At 43.0% G+C, this 13,500-nt stretch overlaps 1 protein-coding gene across 1 annotated transcript in view; it reads left to right on the top strand.

The window, feature by feature from the left end:
• The window catches only part of MBOAT1 (membrane bound glycerophospholipid O-acyltransferase 1), a 108,918-nt gene that overhangs the window by 70,140 nt on the left and 25,278 nt on the right, over nucleotides 1-13,500 (top strand). The window contains exons 5-7 of the mRNA XM_082730997.1: nucleotides 7,960-8,015; nucleotides 9,997-10,051; nucleotides 11,494-11,677. Coding sequence (XP_082587123.1) covers nucleotides 7,960-8,015; nucleotides 9,997-10,051; nucleotides 11,494-11,677 — 295 coding nt within the window. The remainder of the gene's footprint in view (nucleotides 1-7,959; nucleotides 8,016-9,996; nucleotides 10,052-11,493; nucleotides 11,678-13,500) is intronic.

Raw genomic sequence — 13,500 nt, 5'->3', positions numbered from 1 at the left:
TTCAAATTTTCTCTTTCTTCCTGATTGGCTTTTGGGAGGTTATATACTTGCAGGATTTTATCCATTTCTTCCAAGTTGTCCATTTTGTTGACATATAATTTTCCTAATATTCTCTTATAGTCCTTTGTATTTCTGTGGTTTTTGTTGTTCTTTCTCCTGTTTCATTTCTGAATTTTATTTGAGTTCTCTCTCTTGCTTCCTTTTTTTTTTTTTTCCTAGGAGTCTGGCTAAAGGTTTGTCCATTGTGTCCATCTTATCTGGGAAATTCATCATCTCTCTTTCTATTCTGAATGATAGCCTTGCTGGACAGAGTATTTTTGGCTGCAGATTTTTTCCTTTCAGCACTGGAAAATAGCATACTTTTCCCATTCGGCCTCCAAAAATTCTGCTGAAATATCAGCTGAGAGCCTTATGAGTTTCCTTCATATGTAATCAGTTTTTTTTCTCTTGCTTTTTAAAAATTTTTCTCTTTATCACTACATTTTGCCATTTTCATTTCTTGTGTCTTGGTGTGGACTTCCTTGGGTCATTTTTTGGGGGGAAGGGATGCTCTCTGTGCCTTCTGGATTTGGATTTCTGTCTCCTTTCCCTGACTAGGGAAGTTTTCACCTATTATTTCTTGAAATAAATTTTGCCCCCATTTCTCTTTCTTCTTCTGGGACCCAATGTATATGTTGTTACATTTTATGGTGTCACTGATGAGTTCCCTTAAAATCTCTAATTTTTTATTATTCTTTTTTCTCTTCTTTGTTCAGCTTGACTGCTTTCCATTACCCTGTCCTACCAGTTGCTGATCCGTTCTTGGGCTTTCTCTAGTCTACCATTTATTCCCTCCTGTATGTTTTAAATTTTAGTTATTGAGTTCTTTATCTCTGACTGGTTCATTCTTATGTTTTTATTTCTTTCTTGAACATCTCACCGAGATACTCCAGTTGAGTACATTTATGACCATTACTTTAAATGATCTTTCAGGCATATTCCTTATCTCTCTATCATTTAGGTCTCTTGCTTTCATTTTGTCTCGTTCTTTCATTTGGGACATAGTCTTTTGTCTCCTCATTTTGTCCAAATCTGTGTGTCTGTTTCTCTGTGTTAGGAAAGTCAGCTCTGTCTTCTACTCCTGACATTACTGGCCTTACGAAGAAGAGGTCCTGTGGTGCCCTGCAGAGCAATGTCCCTTGTTCACCAGGACCTGATGCTTCATGGTGGTTTCCTATGTGTTGAGTGTGCCCTACCATTGTGGCTGAGCTCCATGTGCCTTCAGTTCAGTTGTCTGCAATGGCTCTCGATGCCTATTGTGGGCAGGATTTGAGTCCTCTGTTGCTAATGGGCCAGTTGGGCTGCCTTGGGCTTCAGCTGGCTCAGACTAGCTATTTTCCAGAGCTGTGGTCACATTGAACTGAAGGGTACTCTTCCTGTTTGTTTGCTGACGGGCTCTAGTTGGTGGGTGGGGCTGTCAGTCAGACCAGATGCCTGCCCCAGTCCACTGTGGGGTCACAGTCTAACTGCTGTGTGTGGTTATTGTTCCCTCTCCCCAAGGCAGGAATCACTTGGAGTGGTGTTGGTCCCTGTTGAGGCTGCTTGCACAATGCCAGCTTGTGGTGCTTTCTGAATGGACTCCTGCCAAGGGCAGATCGGATGGGGCAGGAGAGTGGGTGTTGTGCGGTGTTAGCAAGCTCGTTGGAGAGAGTTTGAGCTGGTTTCTGTGGGTGTCCTATTTAGGCATTGGTGTGGGGGAGAGAAGTGGCGCTTTTTGTTTTTGGAGAAGATTCCTAAAGCTTCCCTGGCCCTCAAGCACGCATTCTGAGCTTTGCAAATAAAGCTTCTATATACCGCAGTATCTTCCAGGTATTTTTTCAAACTGCTGCTTCTCTATCTCAGCAGGGCTGTTTGCTCTGCTGTCTCTTTAGGGCTCAGGACTCCGTTTCCTATCACCGTCCAGCCAGCTGAGAGCTGAGTCTGCTGATTTTCAAGGTTCTAGATGTTAAGCCCTGCTGGTCATAAGAACTGGCAAAGTTAAGTCCCTGTGGTTTTCGAAGCCAAATGGTGATGGGGGTTCATTTTCCCAGTGTGGGTCCCCAGTACGTGGGGTGTCTGGTATGGGGTCTGCTCCTGTCCATGCTTGCAGTGTCCCTCCCTCCTACAAGCAGTTTGGTTCCCAACCAGGTCTCCACCTTTCCTACTCTTTTCCGTGTGGCCTCTTCTCTGTGTTTAGTGGAAGAGTCTGTTCTGCCAGTTTTCAGGTCATTTTTTTGAGTTATTTACATGAAAGTGGCTCTTTTCTAGCTGTATCTATGGGACAAGGTGAGTTTGGGATCCTCCTACTATCCTATCTTCCTCAGAAGTCGATCTGATTATCTTTTTTTTTTCCCCCCTTAACCATTGGAACCATTTTGTAAGACAAGAGAAATGGCCCCACTTCAACCAGGTTGGACTCAAACCTTGATGTCAGACTGATCAGATGGTTCCCATGGATTCAAGTGCAGCGCCTACTACTAGTGAGTGTGTACAAATCCATGGACAAGGCATGCTTCCCAGAGGGTGCAAAATCTGAGTATTAAGGCCTCATTGTTCGGAGGAAGTTCTTTGGCTACACCAAGGAGCCTTTTTGTGTCCCTCCCGTAGTATGTGCTTGTGTGTGCTGGGTTTTGCAGCTTTGCAGAAGTTAGCTTGAATTCTAATCATAAACCGTCAAACACGTCTCGGATTATTTTAGGTTTTGACCGAAATACAACATGGATGGTATTTGAGTTTCATCTTTTAAGTCAGTAGCTTTTTGGATTTGACTCTCAAGTCTCATAACTTGGGCGTTCTAAATTTGGCATCTGATCTACTCATAAGTGTAAGTAAATTGATCAATGAAAAATGTGGCGAGAGGAAGTCTTCTGAGGAGGAGCATATGGCACTTCTTACTCCCGCAGAAGAGTGAGTAGGTCGGAGGATGCTAACTCCATCTCCTCTTGGTGAACAGGTTCTAGTTCCAGTTTGCAGGTTTTAGATCTGCTTTTTCACTGGTTATTAGTGTGTTGTGTTTAATAAACCCATGATCACACATGTGAGTTGTTTCTTAAGTTGCTTGAAACTGCTTAAGATGTTTAAAACAGAAGCAATATACTATTGAAAGTCGTCTAGATGACCAGGAATTCTTTTTGGTCCACAGCTTCTTTTTCTCTCCAGAAGGGACATTCCCTGCAACCCCCAAAATAATGATAATACAAGATTTTACCTAGACCCAATAGTGTAGACTTCATATTGAATAATAATCATTATAATTATTTTCTAAAAGATTTTATTTATTTGACAGAAATCACAGGTAGGCAGAGAGAGGAGGAAGCAGGCTCCCTGCTGAGCAGAGAGCCCGAGGCTCAGCTCGATCTCAGGACTCTGGAATCATGACCTGAGCCAAAGGCAGAGGCTTTAACCCACTGAGCTACCCAGGCACCCCATAAATAATTATTTATTGACCATGATCTAGAAATTCCATATTATGTGTTGTAGTCGTCCAGGTTCTCTGAGGAACAGATGCTAAGATGGGAACAGGAGTAAGAGATTTGTCATGTGAAATTCCTGTGAGGGTAGCTGGAGAGGCCGGAACAGGCAGCAGATTAAAATGCATATCTGACCCAGGAGATGAGAGTAGGAGAGAGGGAAGGAAGGAAGGCACTGCAGGTCTAAAACAAGTTCAGCGAGTGCAGTGACTGGCTCGCGCTGCCATTGGCTGGTGCAGCTCGAGGGGGTGTGGCCCCAGCATGAAGTTGGAGATCGAATCCGCAGGAGCTAATCGTTGATGTCCCCGCCCCCAGAACCCATAGATTCCAGTGACTTCTGCTCAAGGCCGTTGCATATATGAGACCACTTGATGCATTTTTGAACATGAGCCTTAATATGAAATACATGAAATGTAATGCCAGATAGAGGAAAACAAACGTTATATTTTTATAAAGACAGAAACGTAGGCTAATTCTGTAACATTTTCTTTTTTTGATGTATCTATTTTTTTTAGACCCTTTAAGAAAAACTGAAGTTATGAATTAAATGGAAAGCAGGAACTTAACTTGGTTTGCACATTGCATAGTCACCAGGATGTGGGCCTCAAATTTGTAAAAATGTTGTATTGGACTTTGTGTAAGGGAAGCTGGGGGGCTTAGGTCCTATTACTGATTTCTAGGACCTTTGATCTTGCAGGGAAAATTTTAAAAAGCTTAAAAAAAGCTTTGGAAAGAAACATTGTGTTTTGAAAGTCATGTTTGGAAACTACCTTGAATGTGACACTTAGAGTGAACCCCTTTCAAAAAAGCAAAACAACAACAACAACAACAAAAAATAGCTCTTGGCATCTGTTGTACATTTTGAGTCAAAGTCTTGTTGGGACATCAGGAAAGTGAGATGCAAAATTGTTTTGGTCTGTAAGTCCACGTTGTTGTAGAAAGCTTCCCTGTAGCTCTTATTCTAAGACCCAAACCTCAGTGCTCTGGAGGAACAGTTATTTTTTTCAGTCTACAGGAGCACAGTCACAATCAGTGTGAGCAACGAACGTGTCTGCCTGTGCTCAAATGAGCTGGATGGTGCCCGATTTTGCCACACCAGTCCTGGTAGAGCATGGCAGTCCTTCTCATCTGTCCGCAGTCAGACTCCCTTTCTCTTCTGCTAGCATCCTGTGGGATATTAGGAACCTTGTTTCAAAAAGTGGCTGTTGGGCTTTTGCCAATAAGATACAAAGTTGGGCATGAGTGTTTAGATTTCAAAAGGAATTTGTTGGTATTTTAAAATAGTTTATTCGTTTATATTGATAGTTTAAACATGTTACATGATTATTTTATTATTTGTTAAGATTTTATTTATTTGAAAGAGAGAGAATGTGCATGAGCCAGGGGAGGGGCAGTTAGGGAGGGAGATAATCGCAAGCAGACTCTACGCTTAGTGTGGAGCTCTTGCTGGGCTAGATCTCACGACCCTGAGATCATAAGCTGAGCTGAAACCAAGAGTGGGACGCTTGACCGACTGAGCCACCCAGGTGCCCCACATGCATGTTATTTTATAGAGATGGAAAATGGGAACTAGAAGGGGAAGAATTAAGGAGGAAAAAGGACTCACAGGCAAGAGGTAGAGTGCAGTTGTCACATCCAACTTGGCCTAAAATGGTCTGTGCCCCATCCCATGCTCCCACACACTTGGCCTGAGCTCACGGGGAGTGCGGCGTCCCGGGCTCATCCCACGGATGCTTTTCTCACCATCTACATAAATGGGCCATCAGCCCAGAGGGGTCAGAGACAGCAAATTCAATAGGAAGCCTCAACAGTGTGTATCAGAAAACCAGGCTAGACTAAGAAGGATTGAAGGACGTTATGGTCGAGCAGTGGGGTTTGGTCTTGTCTGGTTGGACAAGAATGAAACTATTAAGGGTACTAAATGGAGGTGGACGATTAAAAACAGATGCTGTTTATAAAAACTGCAGCTTTGTTGAGATATGATTCACTTATCCTATAGTTCACCTATCTGGAGAAGGCAACGCAGTGGTTTTGAGCATATTTGCAGAGTGGATTTACAGGTGCAACCATTAACGTAATTAATACAATATTTTCATCACCCCCCAGAGAAACCTGTGTGCATTAACCATCAAGCCTCATTTCCTCCCAATTCCTCCAGCCTCAGGCAGCCAGTCACCTGTTCCTTTCTCCATGGATGTATCTATTCTGCTATTTCATATCAATGGAATCCTACAACATAGACTTTTATGTCTGTCTTCTTTCACGTAGCCTGATGGTTTCTAGGTCCATCCAAATGATAGCACCGGTCGGTACTTGACTGTGTTTATTGCTGAATAATGTTCTGTTTATAGACCTACCACACTTCATTTATCCCTTCATCGGTTGGTAGGCATTGGGGTTATTTCCTTTGGGCTGTTACGAATAATGTTGCCCTGAAGAGGTGTGTACAAGTTTTTGTGTAGATAGATTTTTATTTCTCATGAGTATATATCTAGGAGTGGAATTGCTTGCTTATACAGGCTTGCTTATACAAGCACTTTGTGCTTAACCTTTTAAGAAACTGCCAGGCTGGGACGCCTGGGTGGCTCAGTTGTTAGGTGTCTGCCTTCGGCTCGGGTCATGATCCCAGGGTCCTGGGATCAAGCCCCACATCGGGCTCTTTGCTCAGAGGGAAGCCTGCTTCTCCCTCTCCCACTCCCCCTGCTTATGTTCTCTCTCTTGCTGTGTCTCCTCTCTCTGGCAAATAAATAAAATCTTTAAAAAAAGAAAAAAACGGTCAGACTTTCTGAAGTGGCTGGACCTTTTAATGTTCCCACCAGCAAAGTCTGAGGGTTCCAGTTCTCCACCTCCTGACCAGCACTTGTTACCCTTGGGATTCTGGTCATCCTTGTTCTTGTGAAATGCTTTATGATTTGGTTTCCATTTTTCTGATGACTGATTATTGTTGAGCATCTTTTCATCTGCTAATTTACCATTTGTATATCTTTTTTTCAGAGAAATGTCCATTCAGATCCTTTGGCCATTTTTAAATTGAGTTATTGTCTTATTCTTAGTGAACTGTAAGAGTTCGTTATCTATTCTAGTACCGAGTCCCGTATCGGACGTATGAGTTGCACATATAGTCACACATTCTGTGAAGTGTCTTTTCACTTTCTTGATGGTGTGTGTCATTTGAAGCACAGAGTTAAGTTTTAATGATATTCATTCAATCTACATTTTTCTTTTGTTACCTGTACTTTTGGTGTTACATTTAAGAAACCATTAACACCAGGGCACCTGGGTGGCTCAGTGGGTTAAGCCTCTGCCTTCAGCTCAGGTCATGATCTCAGGGTCCTGGGATCGAGTCCTGCATCGGGCTCTCTGCTCAGCAGGGAGCCTGCTTCCCCCTCTCTCTCTGCCTGCCTCTCTGCCTGCTTGTGATCTCTGTCTGTCAAATAAATAAATAAAATCTTTAAAAAAGAAACCATTACACATCTAAGTTTATGATTTATGCCTGTGTTTTCTTCTACGAGTTTTATAGTTTTAGCTCTTACACTTAGATCTTTGGTACATTTTAAAATAATTTTTTCATTCTTTTTATGTAGCTATCTAGTTATGCCATCACTATGGGCTTCTGGATGGCTCAGTGGGTTATGCGCCTTCCTTCAGCTAAGGTCATGATCACAAGGTCCTGGGATCGAATCCCACCTTGGGCTCCTTGCTCAGTGGGGAGCCTGCTTCCCTCTCTCTCCCTGCTCCTGCTCTCTCTCACTATCTCTGCCTCTGTAGCTCCAATAAATACATAAAAATCTTTATTTTTAAAAAAGCTATTCTTGCCTCTGTTGAATTGGCGTTCTTGTTGGCACGGGTGCCACTTCTTAGTTTTTATTTGATTTCTTTTTTCAAATGAGAATCAGTCTTATTTTTTGTCGCTAACCAGTTTATGGACAGGTGACTGCATTTTACAGAAGTATCTTACCCTGTGTGCTTGGAAGAATTGCCTTCAACAGAATAACACAGGTTAGAACATATTAGGGTGAAAAAGCCAGAATATGGACCTCATCCAGGTGGGGCCAGGGCGCCGAATGAGGTACCCCCCAGACGGGGACTGCTCATACTTCAATGCGCGTCTGAGTTTCCCTGGAGGTCTTGTTAAAATGCAGGTCCTCGTTTTTCTGCTTCTGGAATGGAGCGTCTGCACTTTTAATGAGCCCCAGGAGATGCTCACGGTGCTGGTCCTGGAACTCACACACGGAGTGACTGTGCGACAGGGGCTCTCTGGTGTCCTCTCATTCAGTGTTGTTATATCTACTCATCTAAAATGATTTGGAAGGGAATTTTTAAATTCCATTTTTTGTTTTTTTGGGGTTGTTTTTTTTTTTGCACGTTATTGAAGAGCCTTCGAGATGAATAACTACCACGCAGAGAAATAGAATAAATGTTTCTTCTAGTGGTCCTTCTGCCAATCCATTTTCTTCTGTCTTCCTTTTAGGCCTCTGATGATTGTCACACAGAAGATCACGACCTTGGCATTCCAAGTTCATGATGGTGAGAAAAACAACTCTCCTTTTGGTTCCGAGAGTGAGCCCGACATTCAGAGCTCTTTGTTTAGACTCTACCCCATAGTCCAGAATTAAGCAGATCTTCTATAACTTGTCAAAAATTTGCAAGCTTCTCTAATCATGCTCTTTCCTTTCCCATCTATTAGTTCTGTAATCTAAATTAGCTGAAGTGTTTACACCGAGAACAGCTGGTTTTCTGTTTACCTTTATAATGTTTTAAATTTATGGCACTCTCTGCCCTTCGCTTCCAAATCCCTGGGGAAGAAACGGCATCGTTTTTCTTTGGTTTAATCTGAGAAGCTCACAAGATAATAAAGGATAGTATTGGCTGGTTAACTTTTTTTTCTTTTTTAATGCTAGTTTTGTTTAGTGTTTTTGTTTTGTTTGGCTTGGAAAATTATCTGATGAGATTAGCCTGACCCTTCTGCTCGGGAGAAGGAAGAATCTTCTGTTCGTATAAAACTGAACATGTCCTTCCTCCTGCCCTTTCTGAAAATGACCAGAAAGTGTGAATTACACGATGAAAACAGGGAAGGGGGACAGCACGTTCAGCCGGGTTGGAGGATTTCAATGTGGGCGTAAGAGGTGTCACGTACAATTAGTAGGAGGATATCTACGGATTTGTACCACTCCGGTAAATGCTTTCAGACCGCTGAAGCTCCTTTACGTGTGAACAGGTTGAGAAGATTTATAATCTCTTAGCTAGTCTCATTTTTCTTTAAAGCTGATTTAATTTCATTTTGACCTCGGATGTTCCCCGTTTATACTTGGTGATTTTGTTGTTCTGTAGAGAACTGGGTAAGTTTATACCAAGGACAGAGTCTTTCTAGGGTGACTGACTGTCCTGTTTTGTCTAGAACTGAGCAGTTTCCCAGGGCATGAGACTTTCAGAGCCCAAACTGGGAACGCCCAAGGCAACCGGGATGTGCTGCTAAATGTATTTGTACCTAAAAGTCTAGTTGGTAGTGGTGATAGACTCACATTAGCACATAAACCAGTAGCTAAAATCAATTTAAGTTCTAGATTTGCTAGAGATGTATTGTTGACATCTTAGAAAGTAAGTGTGATTTTCTTTTAACACTGCCTTTTTTTTTTTGAAATAGGCTTTTTGCCTGAATTTACTTTTTAAAGCATTCTCAGTTTACCCGATTTTCTGAAAAAACCCTTATGTGCAGCAAGATGTTTATTTGCTATTTCTTTTTTTCTTGTGAGTAGTGGGAACAAGCAAATTCCAGAAACCCAGTCTTACTGTATGCATATTTCTGAAATGCCTTTTATGATTGGCGACCATCATCGGTCTTAGCTGGATGTACAGCTTTGTAGTCCAGTGTTCATAGCTTATTAGATGACACTTCAGTTTCTGCAATTGTAAGTTAACATATAAATTTTATGAGAAGCGCAAAGGTGATTTGGGTTTGTTTTTTCCTGGCATGGACGAATTTTAAAAGAAGAAGAATCACCTCATAAGTCTTGGACTTTCCCTGTATTCAAGATCACATTTCCTGTTTTTTTAGAAGAGGAAAGTCCCCTGTTCCTTTCCCCATTCCAAACCCATGCTTTCAGCTGGTAGCAGGTGTCTGCTGCTGGCATAATCAGGGAGGTCTTTGAGCTGGTGCAGGCTGCAAAGTCAGGTCTCTCTCTCTCTCTTTCCCTCTCCTGTAGCATAATGCACTTTGGTAAGGAGCAGAGGAGATGTGGGGAGTTCTCTGGGATCTATGTCCTACCGTGCAGTTTAAATAGGAGTAAGCCCTGCTTTCACCCCTCTTCACGAGAACCTGCAGACTTTCCCCCTCACACGTGCGCTTGTGGCTAACTATTCCAGAGCATTAGGGGAAAAAAAATGATTTTATGATTCATGAAATAAATGAAATGTGACATAAATCACTTTTTTTCCAAATGACTTATATAAGCCTCTTCTGGAATTTTCTACTTCAAACATCGTATTGCTACATTTTTCTTTTTTATAGGATTAGGTCGAAGAGCTGAAGACCTTTCTGCTGAGCAACATCGACTTGCTGTAAAGTAAGTGTAACAGTATGTTCTCGAGCCCTTTGTATATCAGCGTCTAGAAACCCTCCTCATTTTTTAATGTGGACTAACTCTGCTATATGGATGTATTATTGCTTGTTAATGAAGCTGTTGATGGATACTTGGGTTATCTGCCAATCTATGGCTTTTCAAACCCTGTTCCCAAGTCATTTTAAATAGGTTTGTGTATAGTGGTAGGATAGAGTCCCAGAAGCAGGATGCTGGGGCAGAGAGTAGACAGGTCTGTAATTTTGTTAGTTTTGCAAGATTCGTCTTCACTGCTGTTGTTAAGTCTATTACAGAGTTATTTTTATTGGGCATGTGTCTGAGGGTCCTCAAGAAACAGTTATCTGTGCACATCAGTATGATTAAATGCCACTGTGAAAGCAGCTAGGAAGTAGGGCTGGAGTAGGAGACAGGAGGCAGGAAGCAGGAAGCAGGCTGAAGACAGACTGTGGCTGGTGTGGATGTTGGAGAGGAAGAGAGGCTGTAAGGGAGGAGGGATAGCATTGATAGGGAATGGAAGTGGCTCGTGAGGTAGCACATCGGGGAAGGACAGGCAGCCACGGTGGAGGGTTCCTATCGGAGAATTTCAGGAGGTAGTCAGGGGTGAGGAAGAGAGGGTCCTGAGCGGTACAGAGATTGAGTGCCTCGTTTTCACATTAAGGGATTGAGACTCGGAAGCCATGGAGACTCAGTGCAAGAGACAAATGAATCAGATTCTTTGCTCAGTGTTTTGGGGGAGTAAATGTAGGGCACAATTCCAGTGACTGGTTAGCAATGGCATTTGGGGGAAACTTGCCCCACAATACTATCCTGCCCCTTTAAATGCGATTAAAACACCAGCTAGAGCTGGTCTCTGTAGAATTTTTCCCTGCTACTACTTGTGCCTTGTGTGGTTGGCGACCTCGTGCCGGAGCAGACACAAGACTGCTCTAGTGGTAGTTTTGTGTGTCCTCTTCAAATGGAAACTGGTTCCACCCATGGTTTGCTTTTGTGTTTATTTTGGCAGTTGGGAGGGAGTTTTCCCGTTTCATAGCATCTGGATCAGCTCACATTAGGTCAGGTTCCCACCCTACCTCATGTTTATTACCTTCATTCTCTCCTGCTGACAGTTAGGGCTGCTGAGAACCAGCACTTCCCAGCCTCAGAATGACCCTGGACCTCGCCCTCCGTGTCTATAGCCGCCGTCGGCCAGCAGAGGGCGCCACGGAGCCCCACGCCTTCTCTGAGCCACCCACCGGCTCCTTTCTGCAAGGTCTCTAGCTTAGGGGGATTTTTAGAGAACCCGGACAAAGAAAGACCACGTGTTGTTTCATCGTCTCCGAAGAACATGCCTGTGTTTAGGACTGGCTTTCCTGCGGATCTTAAAGAAAAATCCGAGACTGAAGGCTTTTCAACTTTTTTTTTTTTTTTTTTTAACTTTATTTTCACAGAGTAAAACCCTCTTTCTTGGAATATTTAAGCTACCTTCTCAACTTCATGAGTGTCATAGCTGGCCCTTGCAACAATTTCAAGGACTATATAGCCTTTATTGAAGGGAGACACATACACACGAAGTTGCTGGAGGTGAACTGGAAGCAGAGAGGTTTCCACAGCCTGCCCGAGCCTTCTCCCACTGTAAGTGGCTACTGCTAATTATTTACCCAGAGCTCCGGAAAAACAGAGCTCTGTTGCCAGTGCTGACTCTCACTAGTAATTGTTCTAATTAAAAAGCCAAACAGTTTACCAGAAAGCTTGGCCAGGAACTCCCCACCCCACCTTTGCCTCACAGCCGAGCTCATGGGCTGGAAATATTAAAGCAATCTATCCACTAGGTCAGCTAGCCAATATTTAATGCTTACAGTGTGCTCAGCACTGGGCTAGTTAACACATTTGGATTTATGAGGGTTTTTTTTGGCCTTTATCAATAGAAATTCATATCCAGCCAAAGGAGAATGTCATCAAAGGGGGATGGGGAAGGAGTGGCAACCAGAATAAATGTGATTGATTTTTTTTTTTAATTGCGGAGCTTGCTTCTTATGTGGGAAACCAGTTTTATGTTGGCATGCTCTTAAAGACTAGTTTTACTGACTTCGAGAGTTTAAGATGGTTTTTGGAAATTTTAAAAATTTTAACCTGAATTTTATTGATTTCAAATTAGTTATCATAAGGATAATGTGTTGAACGTCATAAATACGCTAACTTTATTCAGATCCAATATCCCATATTTAAGGGAAGTTTGTGATTAGTTGAAGGAAGAGGGAAAATTGGAAAAAGGAGAGTCAGGATAATTGAGTTAAAGTTAAATATTTTGTAACTGTTAACATCTAGGCAAAATTACTCTTTGAAAATTTAAGTGACTTACTAAGCGTGAATTTTCAGGTAGTTTTGACACGGTCGGGTCTCCCGCAGTGTATAGGTTGTCCACGGTCTCCGCTCTTTCTGTGTTACTGAAACAGAGTGGGAGTGAGGTTGCCGTGGCCATGGGGCATCGAAGTACTCACAGGTGTTTCTTGGCAGAATCTACCATGGTAGTGCTCTCATGTTGCTGAGTGTGTGATCACGGAGTCTTCATATCACTCCCCAGGGAGATGCTTGGCATTTTCTTGCACAGAGAGAGGGACGTGGTCAGGTATTATTTTAGGTAAAGACACATTAGTGGGAGGTGCCTGGCGCTCCCAGGTGGTACCTCCCCAGCGTGTTGTCAGCCATCACGGCCAACCAAGCACGGTGAGCACTCGACTGAGAGCCCGATGCGGTTCTTGTTCTGTTCTTGCAGATACTCATTCACCTGAACCTCACGCTGCTCTCCGGAGGTGCTATTGCTATCCCCGTATTACAAGAAAATGTGGCTTAAAAAAAAAAAAGATTTATTTATCTGAGAGAGTAAAGGAGAGACTGCAAACATGATTGGGGGGGAGGGGCAGAGGGGGAGGGAGAGAATCTTAAGCCAACTTGGTGCTAGGCGCAGAGCCTGACCCTTGGCTTGATCTCACGATCCATGAGATCACGACCTGACCCAACATCAAGGGTTGGGTGCTTAACTGACTGAGCCACTAGGCGTCCCAGAAAGTGACCTGTTTTTATAAAGTTGGGAACTATAGTTCTATTGTTATTAAATGACATTCCCTGAAATGTTGGGGAAACTGGGCAAAATCACTTGGTCCAGAGGCATTTTTTTTTTAAAGATATTATTTATTTATTTGACAGACAGAGATCACAAGAAGGCAGAGAGGCAGGCAGAGAGAGAGGAGGAAGCAGGCTCCCTGCGGAGCAGAGAGCCCGATGTGGGGCTCGATCCCAGGACTCTGGGATCATGACCTGAGCCAAAGGCAGAGGCTTTAACCCACTGAGCCACCCAGGCGCCCCGGTCCAGAGGCATTTAAAATGCCAGCACATCTTAATGCTAGAGCAGACTACATGTAAACTATCCTGGAAGGCCTTTTTTTTTTTTTTTAAAG

Source organism: Mustela nivalis, assembly GCF_964662115.1.
Source record: "Mustela nivalis genome assembly, chromosome: 5".
In the NCBI taxonomy this organism is placed as follows: domain Eukaryota; kingdom Metazoa; phylum Chordata; class Mammalia; order Carnivora; family Mustelidae; genus Mustela; species Mustela nivalis.
The sequence above is the reverse complement of the archived record's forward strand: the minus strand, read 5'-3'. Positions and strand labels throughout refer to the sequence as shown.